General features: G+C 36.8%; 2 protein-coding genes across 4 annotated transcripts; both read right to left on the bottom strand.

Annotated features, from left to right (window-relative positions):
* Nucleotides 1–3549: 3549 nt before the first annotated feature.
* LOC133822558 (uncharacterized) lies at nucleotides 3550–8825 on the bottom strand. 3 transcript variants are annotated; one of them, XR_009887939.1, is made up of 5 exons: nucleotides 8469–8825; nucleotides 7799–7896; nucleotides 5642–5744; nucleotides 5313–5412; nucleotides 3550–3762 (listed from the first exon to the last, which is right to left on the bottom strand). XR_009887939.1 is itself a non-coding variant. In XM_062254931.1 (4 exons), the coding sequence occupies exons 1-4, from the start codon at nucleotides 8541–8543 to the stop codon at nucleotides 3707–3709; spliced, it is 318 nt and encodes a 105-aa protein (XP_062110915.1). In that variant the 5' UTR covers nucleotides 8544–8825; the 3' UTR covers nucleotides 3550–3706. The 3 variants fall into 3 exon arrangements, 1 of the variants encoding a protein (XP_062110915.1); XR_009887938.1 differs by having other exon boundaries at nucleotides 5313–5401; XM_062254931.1 differs by lacking the exon at nucleotides 5642–5744 and having other exon boundaries at nucleotides 5313–5401.
* A 2138-nt stretch (nucleotides 8826–10963) lies between these two features.
* Nucleotides 10964–16715, bottom strand: LOC133823971 (uncharacterized). The gene is made up of 5 exons (XM_062256832.1): nucleotides 16235–16715; nucleotides 15711–15963; nucleotides 15071–15617; nucleotides 11160–12264; nucleotides 10964–11070 (listed from the first exon to the last, which is right to left on the bottom strand). The coding sequence occupies exons 1-5, from the start codon at nucleotides 16713–16715 to the stop codon at nucleotides 10964–10966; spliced, it is 2493 nt and encodes an 830-aa protein (XP_062112816.1).
* Between the last annotated feature and the right edge of the window lie 6552 nt (nucleotides 16716–23267).

Raw genomic sequence — 23267 nt, 5'->3', positions numbered from 1 at the left:
GCTCAATTCTTGTACTAAAAAACTGTGAAGTCTCTTTCAAAGCTTTAACGCAGACAAATAAATAAAAGTGACTCGTGGATTAGGTAGATTTAACTACTGAATCACATAAAAAATATCTATTCTTCTTTTCTTTCTTAATTGCTCTTGTTTTTAGTTGACGAAAAACGTCGTCAACAGTTTGGTATTTTCATTGAGAGCATTAAGCATTATTTCAAACGTCCCGTTTTATAAAAATGGTTGTTGTAAACATCTCCGGATTAGGAAGTGGACAACCACTCCCATGAATCCCTGAGGGAAACACTACTTGCACTGAATAGCATCCTTGGAGCCTTGGCAAGCAGTCGGTCAATGATCAAACTTTCGATGAAGGGAGTGCGTCAACCACACCGTGGGATCAGGGTCTATTAGAGAATATATATTTATACTCAATGGAAACATGGAAAAACCAAAATACAACTCTATGCAAAAAATACAATAGACAAGGTAATTAATTAAAAAAACATTACAACTCAATTGCTCAAAATACAAGTAAATATAAAGAGGTAGAACAAGAAGATTACAAACTCAAAACAATAATAATATAAGTAAATAAGATCAACAAGATCAAAAGAATGAAAATAAAATCAATATAAAGAACAAACTCTCACACAACCAAAGTGTAGAGTAGTAGGGATCACCAACTTGAACAAGGTTTAAAACCTTTGTCCAAAAGTTTATTTCCCCCTATTCTCTAAGCACTAAGGGATCTCTCTAGGAAATAACTCTCTGAAATTATCAAGCCTCTATGGTGTATTTTCCAGGCAAGTGCTTTGTGGATGGAAAATGGTGTGTCTTACAAGTGAGCACTAGGCTCCTATTTATAGAGTATCGAGACACCCTTAGAATTTCAAATTCCACCAACCCCCATGGCTGTTACCAATGATTAATTGGATGTTTATGGAATTAAAGTAGAGATTTGGGAGTTACTTAGCTGTTGGAAGCGTACAAAATTGGATAAAGCCGAAGTTTGGAAAATGTTGTCAGCCGCATTAGGTCGTGGCCTGAAAAACATGGGCCGCGGGCCACGATGTTTTCTGCCTCTTGGGCCACGGCCTGAAAATCTCAGGCCGCGACCCAAGACGTTTTTTCAGCAACAAATTTTTCAAATTTGCCAAAACGTTCCAAATTCATTCCCACTTGATTTTGTAACTTCCATACACATTATGGGAGTTAAAATCACATCTCTAACATCCATATCTCTTATGGCTTTGAGAAATTCAAATCAAAATGTGTAATATCAAATCTACACATTATTGGGTAATATTTGGGAGTTACAAATTTGTAACTGTTTTTGTAACTCCAAAATATGTCACATTTGGGCACATACATGTGTCCAATTTTGTGACTCTCAATAATATGTTACAAAGTGTGACAAATCACATTATTTAATCTAACATTATATTATTTAAAATAATATAACATTCCCCCACTTATATTAAATAATTACCTTTTGTAACACTTATTTAATCAAACATTATATTAAAATATAATATTCCCCCATTTGATTAAATAATCACTCTCTATAGAAGCCTTTGCATTGGTGCATAAAGTAAAATGTCTTTCGACTTGAATTTTACCTTAGTGTAATTACCACAAAGTTTGTTGAAATTTTGGTTGTCGAAGCATTGAACCACTATCCCTTGATAACAAACTGGTGATAACACACACACACATTTGCTATGTTCACTTGAGACCTCAATGTCTCGCTTTTGCACCATTAATGACCATGTGCACATTCCATTCATAGATTTTTCTTGAGAATGACTCCCAATTCTCATGAGGAGCGGCACCACCCCTAAGTCTATATAGGTAGAACTCTTACAATATTTTGTTACCCTAAAATACTTGTATTTTCAAGACTGAGTTCTATTAAAAAACCTTTCGGTTTTAACCTTCATTTTGGTAACACACTAGTACTCATATCTTAGATTGGATAAAATTTGAGTACTACTACTATTCACTTGATTGACTTGTTATTACCTATTGAACCTAATACTAGTTATTTAACTAGTGTTAGGATAGGTTACCATCAATCATGAATCTCTTTAGGGAGTTTAAGTCCCATCCCTCGAGATGTAGAAATGATTCTATTTGAGTCATTTCTTTTCTCATGCATGCATACTTTAAATACTCTCTTTATTTTATTCATACTTTGTTGCTAGCCATAGTTTGATTAAAATAGTTATCTATTTAAAATAGTGATTTTGACCATAGTCAACACCCCCACTATTTTATAGTTTAATATCCAAGATAAACATTTGAATATTAATTCTAGAAACCTCTTTGTTTCTAAAATTATTCTTTATGTTTTAAATTGATTCCTTCTTGAATCAAAATATTACAAACAGTAGCTTTAGACACCAAGCATGTCTAGATTTATCCATTCTATACACATATAGCCAATGTGATTAAGAATGTGGAATTCCAAATCACCTATTGGATAGGATGACCAAATTAATCGATTATTATTAAGAAAATAAATTGATTAACTTTGGAGCATCACCCCCACATTTCTTACATAGTGATAATCACTTTAAAATAGAAATTTCTTCATTTCTATTAAGTCCTTTATCCTCCAAGATAAATGTAGACATATAATTCTCAAAGTTCATTGTGAGTCCTCTAAGCCATATGATAAACTCTCAATAGATCAACATAAAAACCTCAATGTTTATCTTGATTTATTTACTTGCTAAAGCAAGGCACATTTCTTTCAATGCATCTTTCACTTAGTTTCTTTCTTTTATATATTTCACAAAATAAAATATGTGAATACATATGTCATGTGAAAATTTCTCAAACAAATAATCACTAATTTTCACTTTTAGTTGTCTAAATAATCTCAAAATCACTTAAACAACTTTTGTGTATTTCTTAAGAGTCTCTTTGAGATTCTTTTGAAAACACCAATTTTACATCCATTGATTTTCTCATAAAAATCAATTTGAAGATGTCAATTTTTTAAACACACTACTACAAAAAAGGTTTTTTAGGACTAGCATCGCGAGTCCTAAAAAAGATTTTAGGACTTGCGTCCCGCGAGTCCTCTATTTGAGAGCCTTAAAAACTAAGGTTTTTAGGACTCGCGTTGCGAGTCCTAAAATGATGTTTTTAGGACTCACGTTGCGAGTCCTAAAAGAATGTCCGCGAGTCCTAAAAGATCTTGCTGAGTGCCTTTAAGTAAGGTTTTTAGGACTCGCGCCGCGAGTCCTAAAAAATGTCTGCGAGTCCTAAAAGATCTTGCTGAGTGCCTTTAAGTAAGGTTTTTAGGACTCGCACTACGAGTCCTAAAAGAATGTTCGCGAGTCCTAAAAGATCTTGCTGAGTGCCTTTAAGTAAGGTTTTTAGGACTCTCTTTGAGTGACCTCAAAAGTTATATTTTTAATTTTTAAAAAATTTATTTATTGTTATTTTAAATTAAAAATTATGATTTAAATGAAACATTTATATAAAAATTAATCTAAAAAATTATAGATTAAAATAACAAAACTTATTAAAATTATAATCGTCTTGACCTTAAAAAAATATATAACTAGATTTACAAAGTAAATAATTAACCATTCAAACAAGAATCATTTACTCTAATAAAAATTACAAATATAATAAAACACTAAATTCATTGTCAAACAACATATATTTCTTCTTCTTGTCCTTGTACTCACCCTCGTCACTGCCTTTCCAAAGTAATGATTGACTGCCATGAATTTCTTTCTAAAATCATCCCTGAAACATGAAAAATCACATTATAATACACCGAACATAAAAAATTATAACTAGATTTTTATTGTAGTGTACATAAATAAGTTTATTCACAATTGCTACAATTTTCATTTTGATTTAAAAAATATATCCCTTTGAGTGTCCAAAATGTATTAAAATAAATTTGAAAAGAAAATACTAAAAAAACACCCAAATTTTTTTTGGACCCTATACTGCCATATTAAATACAGAATAAAAAAAAAATTGGTAAATAACATACATATATATTTATATAAGATAAAGTATTTATTTATCAAAGAAATGAATACTTCTTCAATACTGTTAGAACTTAATGTAGTGGTAGAGACTAGCTAGGTGAACCAATTATTATCATCATTTTCATTTCTTTACTTGGATGTGAATGAATGTATATAATATTATGGGATTTATTGCGTCTACATTTTAAAAAAAATAATATTTTGAATCTTTCTAATTTGTTTTAATATTAGATTTGGACTTTCCATGTTTGATAATCACAAACAGAGCCATATAATACTATCAAGTCAATTTTAATTAACAATAAACTCCAATTTTATCTAAATTTTTGTTACTAGTCTTTTTGAAGGGATGTGAGCGAGAGTAGAAAGAAAGAAAAAAGTAAGAAGAAACAATTGAAATGAGGGTATCATTTTCTTTTTGAAATCCTGACTAGGTATAAAAAGAGAGGTTTGTATAAACTCAAAATTTAAAAATAAAATAAATCAATATTAAAAAGTTTGATGACATATTATTATAAAATTAAAATAGTGATGTAAATTCAGGTAGCAAAACCAAGCTTTACGATAGGGACAAAGAGAGAAGATGAGATGCCATCTTTAGCTCTTCGAATGCTACCGACAGTTGTGTTTATGTGTTATTTTTTCTTTCTTTCTTTTTCTTACTAATATCAAACATTTGATATTTAATAAAAACATGGTTGAAAAGAAAAGCCTTGCAGAAGAAAGCTTCAATAGAAACAAATAATGAAGACCTGATTTTGTTATATAGTAAGGCTCAAAAGTTGTCAAGGTTAAAAGGGTGTCAGTCAAAAATGAAAATAAACCCATTAAAAAAAAATTCTATAAATAATATCCAATTTTGGTCCAACTCTAACAAGCTTCTGTTACACTAAAACATCAAAAATTAGGAATTTATTTTTCAGAATAAGAATACACTGACAAAACCAAAACAAAAAGAAAGGAAAAGATAAACAAATACCCATACACATCACAGCTCCAAGTTTGTATAGAGAGAGAGATATTAGATTGCTCTTCCTTGTCTCATTTTCTTAACTTATTTATTAGTAATATTCCAAAAGATAATTATATAAATAGTAAAAAAATCATTAGAGAAACAACAGTTTCAAAATTTAAATTTTAAGTCTATGGTCTATCTATTTACATCAAGATCAGAAAACAAATAATTACCAAAATAAAATCCTACATAAAAACTATCAACATAAAGACCTCCTTCTGCCTCTTGTTGTTCTCATGTTGTATTAAAACTTAATATGAAAAATAGAAAGAATCCCTTACCCAAAATAATTAAGAACATCGGCGATCTGATCCACCAAGTCATCAGCAGAAAGCAAAGGATCATCAAAACTAATTGTTTCAGCTCCCAACTGAAATAGTTCTTGAAGAAAGTACGAGATAAGAAACGATGTGAATTACAACTTTAAAAAAAAAAGACATAACAAGAGCAGAAGCTGTTAGGAACGAGTTTCCTAATACGCAGCGGAAAGGTGGTGGGGTTGGCCCAGTGTACAAAAAAAATTTTGTAACATATTTAAACTACCTTTAAATATGCGGATCCATTAATATACATACATTAATCATAAGCAAGATAGTGATAGAAATCATACCTCTTGAAGCCTATCAAGTGTCCTTGCTATTTTCTCGTATTTAGAACGATCTTCCTATCAAAGCCGCTCCACGTACTCACACCAAGATCTTCCAAAGCGTTCTCTACACCTCAAGAAATGTGTGGGCACTTAGAGAATGAAGGATAGTTTATTTGTGATTCTACTTTATGTACTCAACACATGAGATCAAGAGAATAGGCCTGAGAATTGGTTCTTTATTTTCAGGGAGAGAAAACTATCGTTCTATTTTCACAGAGCGAAATGTTCAGAGTAGTCTTACTCTCTTCACTTATCTTCTCTGAATAATTTTCCGATCAGTCATACTTAACAGAAAAAATTCAAAATTTAAAAATTAAATCTATAACCATTTTACAATTTAATTTTTAATTAATTAATTATTCCATTAATGAAAAAAATCCAAAAACCAATTTTCGAATTATCCATTAATTAATTAATTAAATAAATAAAATTGAAAATCCCATCCCTGAAAAACACTGGTGCTACACGCCACACACAGTGACTGTGTGTGAACGTGTAGCTTCCTAATTTCTAGGGATATTTGTTTTTCAAATTTTATTTAATTATTTATTCAAATTACTTTGTCAGATAAGATCTAACAACCTCATAACTAATTCAAATTTGAATTCAAATTAATTATCTTTTTAATTAATTATCAAATATAATTAATTATTTGAATAAATATTAATCTTTTAAATTCAAATCCAATTTGAAGTTATCAGATTATTTTCTCCCACTCAAATAAAGATATTTAATTAATTCTACTAATTAATTAAACCCAAATTTTCGAAATTAAATATTTAATTTATTATAATTTCGAAAATTATAATTAATTAATTATTTAATTAAATTTCGAAAATTAATTTAATTATTCAATATAATTTCGAAAATTATATATAATAATTAAATATTAATTAATTTGGTTAACTACAACTAATTTGTAATTAATTAATTAATCACCATTATCATATAATTGCATATTTGGCCTGAAGAACAAATTTCTTCCTAAATATGTCTTTAAACTATTTTCCCTTCATATCAACTCTTACCTTGAACAGTGTTGATAGAGCTGCTATGGGGACCTATGGACCTATAATTCCAAGCTCCAATAAATTTGAGATTATTAATTAAACTCTTTAATTAAATAATCTTAATTTATTAATCTCATGATTATTCCACTATAAATATGAGACTGCACTCTTGTAATTATAGACATTTCATTTACTGAGTACTTTATAATCATAAAGCGTCCATTGATTTAATCATTGCATACAACTTGACCCTCTAATAATGGTTCATAATTAATCGGGAATAAAATTACCGTTTTACCCCTTTTAATTATGTCTTGTTTCCTTAAGTACCATTGACTCGACTAGTGAAGGTTAATTCATAACTAAATTATGAATTTGAGCTCAATAACCTTTCAGTCCCAAAAGTCAACCCTTAAGAGAACCATCATTCAATCTCTTGCGAGAAGGTATAGATTCCATATCTGTATACTATGTCCCCAGCCATCTATATTAATGAGTTCCCAAAACAAAAGTTTTTAGCCTGATCATTCTGACAGACCCTAACAAGTGAAACAAAGAACTCATATAACATAAACAGGAGTTCATAGTAACCTCAGGATTAAGATCTATTTGTATATGATCATCAGTTGATATATTTAATTAATACTTCGAAACGTTATTTAACTAAGTATTAATAAACATATCTGGTCCAGTTCTATATATTCTCTAATATATAAAGCACCTCCACTAAAGTGTCCTACCACACTAGTGATCCGGATCTAGATCACATGTATTCTTAATACTAGTGGACCGTACTTGCAGTAATTAATCTAAAGATTCCATAACTTTATCTTACTGCGAACTATTCAAGTTCATTTATCTCAAACACAATCCTCTCATACTAATACGTGTTTGAGATTACATACATGAACTTAGGAATTTTCCTGATATTTACATAATATTATCATAGAATAATATAGTCCATAAAATATATGCATAACAAATTCAATTTATTTATTTATTTCATAAAAACAATGTCTACTACATATGCTTTCAGGGCACATCTTCAACAGAAGCATGTATGGAAACAAAAAAGAAAAAGAATTAGTCAAGTTATTGAGTGACAAACCTCATGGCCGGGAGGACTAATATGATATACGCAAAAGTTATGAAGCAACAAAGAACATGCTTCTGGACAAAAGAACAATCCTTGGAAGCAGGACACATCTGATCAAATTGCATAAGAAAAACAGTTAAATTGGAACTCGTAATGCCACTAAGAAACAAGCAAATAATTTACAAATCATCTGACCTCTGAAAAATGTCCCTATACACACTGAAATATTTTCATTTCTAAATAGGCTAAAACATGTTAAAGTTTTTATTTTGGGATAATAGATTTCTAAGTTTAATTGAACTTGCAAAAATTTATATGAGAAAGTTAAAGATGCATTCCAAGTTATTCTTCTTCATCAATATGATGATTCAATTTCTTCAAATCAATCTGATTAAACCATAAATAAATTTTAAAGATGCCACTATTAACCAAATCAGCTTTCTAGCAGTATTTCCGCACTTACTATGAAGTTTGGTCAAATTTACAAACTTGATCTGATGACTGATTTTGTAAAATCTGAACACTGTGTCAAAATTGTGGTTTACGTGGATATGATAAGTCAAACAAATCAACTCTCTACACACACCATCCGATTAGATTAATTTATAGCTTCCCAAATCATATGAAGCTTAATATTAATAGGAGATGGTATTAACATAAGTGTCAATTAATACAAATTTACCTTGAAGAGAATGGCAGCACCACCCACGCCTGAGAACTTCACCAGCTCAGGAGCCTTCGCCGTCGCCTTCCCCATCGTCGTCGCCAGCAGGAGCCTTCATCGTCCACGGTGGAGGCCAGAACAATCCTCCAAACTCACAGCGGCGACGGAACTTCGGGGAGCCAATCGCGACGGAGGCCGGCGAGTGGGGAGGCGAGCTTCACGGGTTGGGGGTTTCGGGGGCAAAGAAGCTCGTGGTGGGGTGCGTGTCATTGGGTGGTGGCCGGAGATGGCTCATCTGGTCTGGCCGACTGAAATGCGAGAGAGGAAAAGAAAGAGTGGTATCGACTGGGAAGAAAGAGGAGAGAGAAGTGGATTTTTGAGATTCATTTAGGGATTTAGTATTTTTATCTCCCTTTTCTTATTTAATTAAAAAAAATTTGATTTAATGTGAACTATTGCTTTTTTTTTTTAAATATTTTCAACATGGATTTTAAAAAATAAAAACATCAATATTATTAGTGAAATTTTAAAATTATTTTACAATATTTAACCAATCAATAAAATAACTCTTTTTAATTAATTTTATCATAAATATGTTAAATAAATAAAATTTAAGCAAATTATTCATTATATCATAATTAATTTAAATTTTAATATATAAATTATTATAAATAAAAAGTTAATATAATATTAAAAATTTAGAAATAAAAGAAAATCTAAGAGGTGTATATTAAATAAACAAAATAAACCTTTTAGGACACGCATCAGTTTTTAGGACTCCCAATGCGAGTCCTAAAAACATTCTTTTAAGTAAAACACTTATTTTTTAGCCCAGATATTTTTAGGACTCGTATATTTTTTTAGGACACTCATTACGAGTCCTAAAATAATATTAAGGACTCCCAAAGCAAGTCCTTAAAATTATTAAATAAAACACTTATTTTTATAAGCCAGATTTTTTTAGGACTCGCATATTATTTTAGGACACTTATTGCGAGTCCTAAATTGTGTTTTTTCAGGACTCTCAATGAGTGTCCTAAAAACTCCATAAATATTTTTAAGGACTTGCATTTAGGTGCGTGTCCTAAAAAAGTGTCATGTAAAGTGTATTTTGTAGTAGTGACACTTTAAATCAAAGAAAATAAATCCTCATTGATTTATTAAAACACTTTAATTCCTTATGTTTTAGTTTAAATTTATCTCCTCATTGAGATTAATTTAAACATATCACCATCTTTAACCAAAATGAATAAAGTTCTCTTTTATTCACCATTGGTGTAAAGATTCAAAATTGCTTCTCCCATTTTGAAATGTCTCCTAATTGAGACATTGAATATTTAAGAATTATTGTCACTAAATAATTCTTAAATATATTTTGTTTGACAACACTTTATACTCTAAGTCTATTGGACAATGTGCTATCTCAAGTTTTGGATCCACCTTAATCTATTTTTCTTGCAATAGCAAAACACAACCACTAAAAGATGTAACCCCCTTAGGTTCATCTTTTCTTATCTCATAAAATGAGATGCTCATCTTTTAAATGAGAAAATTTTAAATTCTCATATAATTCTTTTATTCACAAACCACTAATATAGGATAAAACCTATTAACATCTCACAAATGTTTGCATGATTATAATTTCACATAGTTGTCAACATATATGAATTATATCATACTCACATGACTCTTTATTAATATGTAAACATAAATTACAAATATCATACACATATGATTTCATATTTTTTTATTGATTCACAAAATCAATATAGTTATGTATGTTATATAAAACTCATAAAATTGTCATTATAATAATTTCTCAGTATTACAAAATAAGACAATTATATAACATGCTAGCATATTACCCAATAATCTACTAGATTATTTACACAATATGTTAATTAATCACATATAGCAACAACTCAAGATGTTGAATTATCTTCTAATCTAACCACTATATATATGAAAAAACAAAGGAGATTAGAAACACAATGAACCTCATTTATAAAATTTTCTTCTTCTCATTTCTATCACTATATGAAAACCATTAAATCTTCTAAGAAAACTAAAGAAGAACATTACCTTATCTTACCATCTTTTCAAAGTTGGATCCTCACAAGATCTCTATGGTTTCTCCTTCTATTGAAAAGGAAATTAAGCTTTTGATTGTTAGAGAATATATTTTTAGGTACAGCTTACTCATCTGGAATTTCCCCTGAAAGATAGCTTCATTCAAGATCGATTTAGACAGAGATTTACTCATCTTAATCAATTTTTTCCAGTACCAGCTAGCATCTTGATGTAACACATAATCCCAAATATGGACTCCTTTTAAATAGATGCAATTAACCCATTTAACCTAAATAATGTACTGTTTAGAAGTGATAGCCCAGATGAATCTAGCAAGATTAATTTTATTCCAGAGAGATCCCTCTTTAAAACCTAAACCACCATTGGATTTAGGTCTGCAAAAAAGATCCGAAGAGGCAAGATGAAACTTGCTTCTAGTGCCATTACCACCCCATAAGAAGATCCTGCAAAGACAGTCCATTTCTTTGATGACCTTCTGAGGAAGAAGAAAAATGCTCATCCAATAATTCCTTATCCCCATTAAGACCGACTGAATGAGTTGCACACGCCCAGCATAAGACAAGTTACGACTAGCCCAACCATGTAATCTTTGCCTAATTTTTTAAATAATGAGATCACAGTCCATAGCTTTCCATTTAGTAGGTCTCAAAGGCATGCCAAGATAAACTAAAGGAAACTTCCCTTCTGTCATCTTAGAAAGACTCAGCAGATACTCCTTCTCAGTACTAGAGATACCCCCAAAATATATGCGGGACTTAGAATTAATAATGTACAGACCAGAAGCTGCTGAAAAGGAACTAAAAGTCTGTTGAAAAATCTGAATAGAACTAGCATGAGCTTTACAAACAATAAGCAAATCGTTCGCAAAGCAAAGATTAGTTATATTCAAAGATTTACATAAAAGATGGAACCTGAATTTCTTGTCCTTAGCAGCCCCATGAAGTGCTAGCGTAAGATATTCCATGACTAGAACAAAGAGAAGGGGGGAGATAGGGTCACATTGACGAAGCCCTTTACCACCCTTAAAACTACCATGGAGCTGACCATTCATGAGAATGCAATACGAGGAGCCTCTTAGACATATCAAAATCCACTTAATAAATCTGCCAGGAAATTTGTAAGCATTCAGCAGGTTCTCTAGAAATTCCCAATCAATGGAATCATATGCTTTGCTGAGGTCTATCTTCATTAAGCAACGAGGAGAACTTCGTTTGCGATTATAACCCTTAAGGAGATCTTGAAGAATAAGGACATTATGGGCAAGAGATCTATTCTTAACGAAAGCTCCTTGATTTTGATTGACCAATTTGGGAAGGATAGATGTCAACCTGTTACAAAGCATTTTAGAAATGCATTTGTACAGAGTATTACAGCAAGCAATTGGTCTATACTCAGAGGCATTTGATGGTTGACTAACTTTAGGAATAAGAGTTAAGATGGTTTTATTCAAAGCCTTCGGAATACAACCTATGTCAAAAAATTCAAGCACTGCAGTGGCCACCTCTTTCCCTATGACAGACCATAAAGTTTTGAAAAAACCAACACCAAATCCGTCTGGTCCAGGGCTTTTAATAGCCTTAATACTGAACATGGCTGTTTTGACATCTTGAGAAGAGAAAGGCTTAATCAGATCAATTTGGTCATCTAGGCTCAAGAGCGGACCTAAGTTCACGACTGAGGAATCAATATGACCAAAAGCTGTACTAGAACAACCCAAGAAAGACTGAAAGTGTTGAGTAAAATTGTAATGCCCCAAATTTCCTAATGAGGTTTAGGACCTTGATTAGGAGGCCGGGAGGGCCATAATTGCTTTATTATGCTATTTAATGATAATATGCATGTTTAGGTGTATTAAATATGCATGCGAACCCATTTGTGATTAATTGGGTGATTTTCATATTTTGGCCATTTCGGGCATTTTTGGCATATATGTGAAATGAGCGTGGTGCTTTATTATTATTTGGTTATGTCAGGGTTACCCAGCACAAGACGATCCTAGGAGGTAAGCTAGTGGGAAGGTCACAACGAGATTTAAGCTTGACTTGGAGTAAGTCAAGGGGTGTTTAGAGCATTACTGGGTTATTGGGTAATGGGAATTAATATTTGGTGATAAATTGGGAATTAGTAAGACCAGGGGGAAATTCTGGAAGTTTTGACTATAATGTCCCCGAGGGTGTTTTCGGGACCCCGGGCATTAGGTTTTATTGGAAGCTACTTAAGCTTGAAGTAACCTTTTAAGAAAGAAAAGAAACATTATGTACGTTCTCTCTCCCCAAAAGTTCCATTTTCGTCTCCCGATCGCATTTTCGAAGATAACTTGAGTTCTAGGACTCGGAATCAAGCGAGGATCGAGGCATAGCAATCCTAAGGAGAATTAGAAGCTTATTAGCCGGAGGATTTAGTTGGAAACAACTCAATCGGAGGTAATTCAAGTTTAAGTTTTAAGTTATTAAAAGTTTTTAAGCTTGAATTGGACTTTGTGAATCGTTGAGTTTTTAGTTTGTTTGAACCTCGGGTTTTGGTGGTTTTGGACCATTGGGAAGTTTGGGAACTTTGATTTGATGATTTGGGAATGTTTAGACATGTTTTTGGGAGGTTTTAAAAGGTTAAAAAGAAGGAAAAATGGCTGCCCCGAAGTTGGGCCGCGGCCCTGTTCTTGGGCGCCGCGGCCCTTGGTGTTGGGCGCCGCGGCGCTTGCCTCTGGTTGTACTGGGGGCCGCGGCTCAGGATGCCAGGGCCGCGGCTCAGGTAGGCTTTTGAGCCCGTTTGGGTGTTTTGACCCCGGGAGCATGGTTTTAGGCCTCGGGATCATTCCTACTACCCGGATTAGTGAGGATTGATGTCTTGGAGGCTAAGTTTTAGTTCAAGGGTTTATTTTAGAACTTGAACTCATTGGATCACCATCTGTGGTTGTGACTAGGTTAACACTAGAGGCTTGGAATCAGAATCGTGCTTGTGGCTCATTTGTTGGTAACCTGTGCTTGGACCCAAGGTGAGAAAACTGCACCCCATATGTGACATGCACGGCTGTGATTGATGCATGTTGGATGTTGAATGTGAAAATTGATAGCATAATGAATGCTTGGCAATCTTGCCCATTTGCATGTGATTATTATTGAGGCATGCTAGTTGGTTAAATGTGATGCATGTGATGCATGAGAAACATGTGATTAGGGCATGCCATGAATGATGAATATGAGATTGGCCAGAGCTTGAGTCTCTGAGTTTGTGCATGATCATAATTATGCCAGCAACTGTTTAGTAAGCATGCTGAATGCCCTATTCTTGGATAATTGTCATATAATACACATTGATAGCATTGCTTACTTGTGCATGGTACTGGCTAATTAGTCAGGTTTGGCAAAGGTGCTAGTATCAACTGTGAAGCTGTGACTCACTAGTCAGGTTCGGCAGTGGTACTGGGCACTGGTCACATCGTGCTAACTCACTGGTCATGACAACCCTAGTGTGTTAGTGAAAGCTATGTCGATTGGACCTAATCGACCCTCTGCATTGAATGACTCAAAGAGCATTAACGCAGGACCGACCTCAAGTTTGATGAATATGAACAAGCGTTTATCTAGCCAAAGGCTAGTCATTTAGAGCCATTGCGCGAAAGCCTAGGTAACGGTGCCGTTACACGGCTATGGGCACTGGGCCCCTAGTGACTTGGTTGTCAGTCACTCAGTATGGTTTACCAGAACCTCAAGTGATATTCACTCATCTGATCAGAGCTATGAGCTCTGTATGATCATTTTGATCATCATATGCATGGCTTGGGCACTGAGGCCCCTAGTGACTTGCTTGTTGGTCACTCAGTATGGTTTACCAGAACCTATTGAAGGCTAGAGGCTTACCCAACAGCCACCCTTCCATCTGAATTAGTGGCTTGCTTGTCAGTCACTCAGTATGGTTGACCAGAACCTCTAGTGTTGTGACACTCATCTGATTAGGATTGACTTGATAGTCCTCCAATCAGAAGGCCAGGATTTCTTATCCTGGATACCCCAGCATCTGTTTGAATCCATTTGCATGCTAAATTGAGCTATGAATGCTAGGCATGCCAGATATGATTTGATATCATGATATGATTGTTCATGAGCATATGAGTTTTCTTGCTGGGCTTCGGCTCACGGGTGCTTTGTGGTGCAGGTAAAGGAAAAAAGAAGCTGGACCATCCTCGAGTTGGAGAGCTTAGGTGATGATGTGTACATATGCAGCTGCTCGACCAATACTTGGGCGAGGTTTGAAAGTGGAACTAGGGCTGAACCCTGTTTTGCTGCTTAGAACGGCCTGTTGTAAACACTTTCTTGTAATAGACTCTGAAATTATATTTTTGGGATCCCAATGTATACAGTAAACATTCTAGTGAAACATTATATCTTAACCAAAGTTTTTAACCCCTAAACCGCTAATCATACTTAGTTACACGTTTATGGCCAAACGACTCGATTAGCGAGTTTAGCACTGTTTGCAATGTGCACTGTAGCGGCCTCTGGAGTTGGGGCGGTACAAAAATGATTAATCACCTTTGGGTAATCCGCTTCAACTCTGCCATTTTCAGCAATAAAAGAAACAATTCTGTTATTAGCTTTCCTTTTCTTCATACTAGCATAGAACATGGCTGAGTTTTCATCACCAAATCGGATCCAATCTATTTTACTCTTCTGGTACAGAAAGCTAGCATAAGCTGCCTCTTGTTTCTTAAACTCTAGATAAGAAGTTCTCTCAGCATCACTCAAGGCCTGATTAGTCGGGTCAGAAAAAATACTAATTTTAGCTTGCTCGTAAGTATTCTTGCTTTCCTCATAATTCTTGACAATGTCTCCAACAACCCTCCAATTGAATCTCTTCAATTGAAACTTAAGACGATGCAATTTCCTCGAAATCTGCTGTAAACCGCAACCCTCAGATTTTAAAGGTTTATTCCAGCTAGTCAAAACAGTGGTCTTGAATTTAAGATGGCTAGTCCACATATTGTAGAAACGAAATGGACGCAAACCCTTATTCTGGACTGAAATATGCTTCAAAACTATAACACAATGATCTGAGACTTCCTCCCAATTGGCTATGGCACTAACATTAGGAAAATAGTCAAGCTAATCCTCATTGAAAAATACTCTATCTAACTTGGAAAAAATGCGATTGTTCCCATCTTGATTGTTCTACCACGTATAAAAAGAACCCATAATCTTCATTTCTTCCACTACACCGAGATCAAGCCATTGTCTAGCATCCTCTAGCTCTTTGAAAGATATTGCCTTACCCCCCATTCGGTCTGTTGAGTCAAAGACAGAGTTGAAATCTCCAACTATTAACCATGGTTTAACAGGGAAAGATAAAGCAGATAATTCAGACCAAAGAACTCTCCTAGCCTCCAACTGATTTGAGCCATAAACTACTGTGAAACAAAAAGACTGGCCTGTAGCCCAAATCTGAACTTTACAGTGAAGAAATTGAGCATGATCCTTTATTACTTCTATTTTGACCCAGTTAGCCTTCCAAATTAAGAGAATTCTTCCTTCCAAGCTTAGACTACTATAAAAATCCCATCCCATAAAAGTAGAATTCATTACATCCTTTATTCGCTCTCCTTTTATTTTAGTTTCCAAAAGAGCCCCACTGCCTATCTTATTTAACTTGCAGATATCTAAAACAGATAACTGTTTATTCCTCTTGTTTAAACCTCTAACATTCCAGCTCATTATGTTGAAATTTTCCATTCAAGTTCAATAACAAGGAAGGGTCATTGAGAAACTGCTTTTGTTCTTGGAGAACACTGAAAGTATTATTTGTATTATGGGCTGTTACAGGGGTTTTCATTTTCTGAGTACCTGGTTTTTTTGGGTAGGCCCATCCTTGATCCTTTGGAAGTTTCACATGGTGGGATTCCGTTTCCTCCTTAGATTGAGTCTGAGCTGAACTTGCCTGGGCTGGTTTCGGAGGACTATCAGATTCTTTATGAGCAACACAGCCATCTGCAGGAGCTGTCTGGACCTCCTTCTTTCTCCAAACCACTCCTTCCACAAATTTGCAAGAAAAAGTTGTATGCCCTAGTTTTTTACACTGAGAGAACTTCGTGGGCAGCCACTTATAGTCAATCAATTGGTCCGCTACTTGGCCTCTCTCATTAATATAGCTAATGAATTTAGGTAGTGAATCTAATATCTCCATGTTTACTAGAATCCGAGCAAATTTTATCATCGACCTGTCTTTGGTGATCTTATCTATCATTATTGGTTTCCAATTATGCTAACCAATGCACTCAAACAGTTGGTGCCCCAGTACTGTAACCCGAGATCAGGAAGTCTGATCCAAACTGGTACTGATTTAATCGATTTCAGAGAGTCAATATCAGTTGTCCAAGGTCGTAAGATAACTGGCTTCTTGTCGAAATGAACTACCCCTGATTCTAGAACCAAGTCACGAGTAGTCTCATCTCTGAATTTGACCATAGTAAATCCTGAATTCATCCTTGCCACTCATTCAATCCCAAGCTTCCCCCATATTCAATTGATAAAACCCTCAAAAACAGGTAATGGCGGGTTAACTCCAATGACCACACAAATCAATGCCGATTTCCAGAATGAAGCTTCAACTGCAATTTCCTCAATGTCCAGCTGAGAAATTTTTTGACCATCCTTCTGAAGAGGCTCCTTGAATTCCAATTTTGTACCCCCCTGTAGAGGCAGCGATTCCTTGAATCGGGACCAGGTTGCCTTCGCCACTTCTTGAAAAGACTGGGACTCTACCTCCTTCGCCCACGAAGAGGATCTAACTTCAGGCGTAGAGTGATTAATCGGAGAAGGATCAGACGCCTCCTTACCTGATTTCACAGGGGACTCTGAGGGAATATTGTCAACAGCATCATTCTTACAGTCCAATCCGGACGGAGGCAGGACAGACGGATTTTCAGTGGATGAAGGGAGCTCCTGTCGAGCATCTGGCTGTACAAGCTTTTGCACCACCTTACGTCGCCGCGCCATGGCAGAGAGAAGGAGGAACGTCACACGTTTCTATCTTTAAATGTTTAGTTTCTCATCATTGCCTTTGACATTCTTGGGTTATGCAGTAAAATGTGCTCTATACATACTCAATGTTGTTCCATATAAGTCTATTCAAAAAACACCATTGGAATTATGGAATGGTACTAAACCTAGTTTACGCCATTTCCATATATGGGGTTGTCCTGGACATGTGCTTAAAGGAAAGAGTGGGAAGTTGGAATCACGCACTAAAGTGTGCATGTTTGTAGGATATTCCAAAGAAACAAAAGGTGGTATATGTGGATACCAAAAATCCACATAAAAAAATACATACATGATCTCGCATTGAGATGAGTAAGGGTTTGCAAACATGAAAGAATTGACCCAACGAGCAACACAAGCTATGTTATAGAGATCGGGCAAGCCTAGAGCCTAAGGCCTAAATGCTCACATGAGGATAGGCCACGTTGCGCAAAATTACCTTTGTGGAAGCCAAAAGAAAACGTAATACAAACCCAAGGTAGTCCCAAGAGGCCACGGGTCAAATGATGGAACCTTTGATCCCTACGATATTGGCTACATCCTAGACATGCCCATCTCGTACATATGCACCATGCCTCACGAAGCTGCCCACGAACCTACGGGCCTCGCGCGGGTGCCATCTCATGCAAGCGCACCCACGGCCTCACACTTCACATAGCCGTGGCCCCTACCTCGCCCAAGTGTCATCTCGCGCGCCTATGGGCCTCGCCTGGGTGACATCTCGCGCAAGCGCTCCAACAGGCCTCGCGCCTCATGCATCCACGACCCCTGCCTCTCCCAGGTGCCGTCTCGTGCACCAGCCACGCCAAGAGCCTAGTGGCCTCGCCTTGCGCACCACCCATGACAATGGCCTCGTGGCCTCGCCTCGCGCACCATCCACGCCAAGGGCCTAGTGGCCTCACCTCGCGCACCAGCCATGACAAGGGCCTCATGGTCTCGCCTCGCGCACCAGCCACGACAAGGGCCTTGTGGCCTCGCCTCGCGCACAAGCCATGCTAAGGGCCTAGTGGCCTCGCCTCGCACACCCGCCATGTTAAGGGCCTAGTGGCCTCACCTCGCGCACCAGCCTCGCTAAGGGCCTAGTGGCCTCGCCTCGCGCACCCGCCATGACAAGGGCCTCATGGCCTCGCCTCGCGCACCAACCATGCTAAGGGCCTAGTGGCCTCGTCTCCCACACTAGCCACGACAAGGGCCTCGTGGCCTCGCCTCACGCACCAGCCTCAATAAGGGCCTCGTGACCTCGCCTTGCGCACCAGCCATGCTAAGGGCCTAGTGGCCTCACCTCGCGCACCACCCGTGTCCTTAAGGGCCTCGCGAGACATGGCCTCCCCAAAGCATCTAGCATCCTTAGGGGCCTCGCAAGACATAGCCTCCCCAAAGCGTCTCGCGCCCTTCGGGTCCTCGCGAGACATGGCCTCCACTAAACACCCCTCGGCCACACACTAAGGACCTCGCGGCATGGGGGCTGCAAAGCGATGGTCTCATAAGGTGAGATCCTAATCTCATTCTTAGGCATCATGCCTCATCACACACGCAGCAGGCCTCGTTGAAGAGGCCTTACCTCTCTTCCTGAGGTAGGTGCTACCAACGGGGCACCACGCTCCCTATGAGTCCCATGAGATGAAGAGTCAAGGGTTGCTTGAACATGCAGTCGAGGAAGGTCATAAAGGGCCTCACAACGATTCGACATGAAGTCAGAAGAGAAACGGAATGAGCCTACATACCAAGAAGAGTTAGAGTACGGATACAGTGTCCACGCGAGACAGGTAGTGGCAGTACAAGAATGATACATGGTTGGGACTCCCTCAGCACGCTTATGAGGTCTGTACCCGACAAGTAGTGGAGGCATAATACGGTACCAAGACAGGAGTAATTTTGCAGACCCCTGACACGTACTAGAGCAGACAACCACTCTTCCCACACCACTACCACCTGTGCTATTACCCTGACAGTGTACTCATGTACTATTTTGTCCCGAGGGACCACCATGTATAAGGGGTCATTAGAGCCCAGCTATAAATAGAGCTTGATCCCTCAGAATAGGGGGTTGGAAAATTCATGGTATGCTGAAGCTATTAAGCAATATACAGTTTTTACTCCATTATTGATCTGTGTTTATCCTTCCATAAGTCCATTCTAAGTTCTTATCTGAACATCACCCTTCTTACCTTTGAGTTTTTTCGATCTAATTTCGTTGATGAGATTTCACCGTCAACATTATATTTTATAGTCCTAAAGATAACAAAACATTTGTATCTACAAATAATACTTTTCTAGAGCATGACTATAGAAATAACCACAAGCCTCAAAGTAAAGTCGTACTTGAGGAAATGGTCTCAAATAAACAAGACCAATCACCAATAGTGGCAAATGAAAAACGACCTGTAACGTCCCAAATTACCTAATAAGGCTTAGGGCCTTGATTAGGGGCCATGATGGAAAATTATGGAATTTATGTGATTATGTGATATATATGTGTTTCATTATATGATAATGTGAGTTATATTATAATATGACTTGATATGCATGTTTAGGTGTATTAAATATGCATGTGGACCCATTTTTGATTAAAAGGGCAATTTTCGTAATTTGGCTTGTTAAGGGTATATTTGGCATATATGTGATATATGTATGGGACCACATTATTATGTGGATACATTTGGGTTACTCAGCACGAGGCGATCCTAGGGAGAAAACTAGTGTGAAAGTCACAACAGGACCAATACTTGACTCGGTGAGAGTCAATGGGTGTTTTGGGTATTTAGTAAATTACTGGGATATTAAGAATAAATATTTGAGGATATATTCGGAGTTAGTGAGATCATGAGGGAATTCTGGGGATTTTGATAATTTTTCCCTCAGGGACGTTTTTGGGTACCCCGAGCTTTGGGATTTGCTTAAGGTTACTAAAGCTCAAAGTAACTTGACAGAAACAAAATACATTTAGTATTCTCTCCCTCTCTTTCGTTCGCTCATTTGACGTCGTTAGCGTTTGTGAAGGAAACTTGGGTTTTAGGGATCAGATTCAAGCAAGGTTAGATTCATAACGACTCTAGGGAAGATTAGAAGCTTGATAGCCGGAGGACTTAACTGGAAAATGACTCAATTAGAGGTAATCCAAGATTTAAGTTCTGAGTTTCTGAGTTCTTAATCTTTTATTGGATTTTATAGATTTAATGAGTTTTTGATTGGAGTGTAACTTGGGTTTTGATTCTTATGGGCTGCTGCATTTTTTGGGAACTTTGTTTATGGGATTTTTCTATGTTTGGATAGGTTTATGGAGGGATTTGGATTGAAAAAAATGGAGGAAAAACTGAGTTTGTAGGTCCAGTCGTGACCTTGTTATTGGGGAGCCACGACTTTCTTGAATAAAGGAGAAGCAGGTGGTTGTGGGGCTTTTGAGTCGCGGAGCTGGTGCAGGCAAGGAAGAGGCTCGGGCCTCTGACTTGAGCGAGTCGCGACTCAAATGTTTGGTGTCCGCGGCGCTTAAGGGATTTTAGGCCTTGGGGAGGTTTTGAGTGCGGGAATTCAAACCTAAGGGCTCAAGATCGATCCTACTAACCGGTTTAGTAGGATTCATCGTCCCGAAGGCTAGGACTCGGTCTGAAATCCTTTATTTACTTATTTTGACGGGATTCTATACTTGGTTGTGACTAGGTTATCACTAGGGGCTTGGAACCAGGATCATGCTTGAGGGTCATTCGTTGGTAATCTATACTTAGACCAAAGGTAAGAAAACTGCACCCAGTAGGTGATACATGTGATTATGGCTTGGCCCGAATTGTTGAACAGGATTATGAATAGGGCATGAATGCCTGAGAATGTGCATGAGTATGATTATGCTTGAGATTGTTGATTAATCATGCTAAATGCTTTTTTATTTGGATATTTGATATATGATATATGCATGTCTACATTATCTGATTGAAAAGGCTTGACTTATGAGTCAAGGACGACAATAGAGCGCTGGTCGAAAAGCATTGACTTATAAGTCAAGGGTGAGCGCTGGTCGTTTTGGTTATACTAACTAGGAACACATCATACGCTTGTCGTACCTATTGTTCGTGGAAAATTATAGCACTAGGTACGCTAGGCCAGATCTAAGGTTGGTTATACAGAGGATAGAGCAATGGGCCTCGGGGTGACTTATTAGTCCCATATTCTAGGGCTCAGCCTCAGGCTTGACTTATGTGTCAAGGACGACCTTAGCACGCTGAGTGCTGATAAAAAAACATTGACTTATGAGTCAAGGACGACCTTAGCACGTTTAGTGCTGGTCGAAAAACATTAAATTATGAGTCAAGGATGACCTTAGCATGCTGAGTGCTGGTAAAAAAACATTAACTTATGAGTCAAGGGTGACCTCAGCACGTTGAGTGCTGGTCGAAAAGCATTGAATTATAAGTCAAGGATGGAAATAGCGCGCTGAGCACTGGTCGATATTGTTATGCCTAATCAGGAGCGTGATATATATCCTTGACCGACCTATTGGTCGTGGAAAATTATAGCGCCTGGTACACTAGGCCAGCTCTAAGGCTGGTTATAAAGAGGATAGGGAAAAGGGCCCCGGGGTGACTTATTAGTCCCATATCCTAGGGCGCAGTACCCCAGTATGATTCATTGATCGTTTATCTTGGGCTATTGGCCCATATGACACTGTAGTCATTTGGAAGGTATGCGTGCATGAGTAGGGTTATTACTGCTAGGCATGCTTATTATGATTTGGTAACTTGCTATTAACTGCTTATGAGCATGTTTAAGTTTTCTTGCTAAGCCTTGGCTCACAAGTGCTTTGTGGTGCAGGTAAAAGGAAAAGAAAGCTGGACCATCATTGAGTTGGAGAGCTTAGGTGACGATGTGTACATATACGACTGCTTGACCACCACAACCAAGGGTTTAAAGAGGAACTAGGGTCAAACCCTATTTTTCTGCTTAGGTCGGCTGGTTGTAACTTTTCCATTGTAATAACCTTCTTAATTATATTTTGGGATCCTATGTATAAAGTAAACATTTTAGTGAAACGGTTGTATCTTTGACAAAAAAATTTAACCCTAAACTGCTAATCACGTTTAGTTACACGGTTATGGCCAAATGAATCATTTCGCGAGTTTAGCACTATTTAAAATGCATAGTGTAACAGTCCCTGAGTAGTAGGGCGTTACACAACTAGAGGATATTGCTAGTTCTAGTCAGAACAATGGAGAGCTTCGTCGTAATGGGAGTGTTAGTAAACAACCAATTCGCTATGAACATGAAGTTAAGATGCTTGTGTCTGACACAAACAAAGATGATCCATTGACATATAGAGATGCAATGAAATATTTTGAACAAGAAAAATGGCTAAATGCCATGGACCTTGAAATGGAATAGATGTATTCCAATTCTGTCTGGACTCTTGAAGACTCACCTGAGAATGTTAAACCTATTGGTTACAAATGGATATTCAAGAAGAAGAAAGGAGCAGATGGGAAAGTAGAGACTTTCAAAGCAAGGCTAGTGGCAAAAGGCTACACACAGAAAGAAGAAGTTGACTATGAAGAAACTTTTTCACATGTGGCCATGGTTAAATCTATCCGCATACTCTTATCCATAGCTGCTTGCATGGAGTATGAGATTTGACAAATGGACGTTAAAACAACTTTTCTAAATGGCTATCTTGACGAAACCATTTACATGTCTTAACCAGAAGAGTTCGAAG

This window comes from Humulus lupulus, chromosome 3, assembly GCF_963169125.1.
Source record: "Humulus lupulus chromosome 3, drHumLupu1.1, whole genome shotgun sequence".
Taxonomy (NCBI): Eukaryota; Viridiplantae; Streptophyta; class Magnoliopsida; order Rosales; family Cannabaceae; genus Humulus; species Humulus lupulus.
The sequence above is the reverse complement of the archived record's forward strand: the minus strand, read 5'-3'. Positions and strand labels throughout refer to the sequence as shown.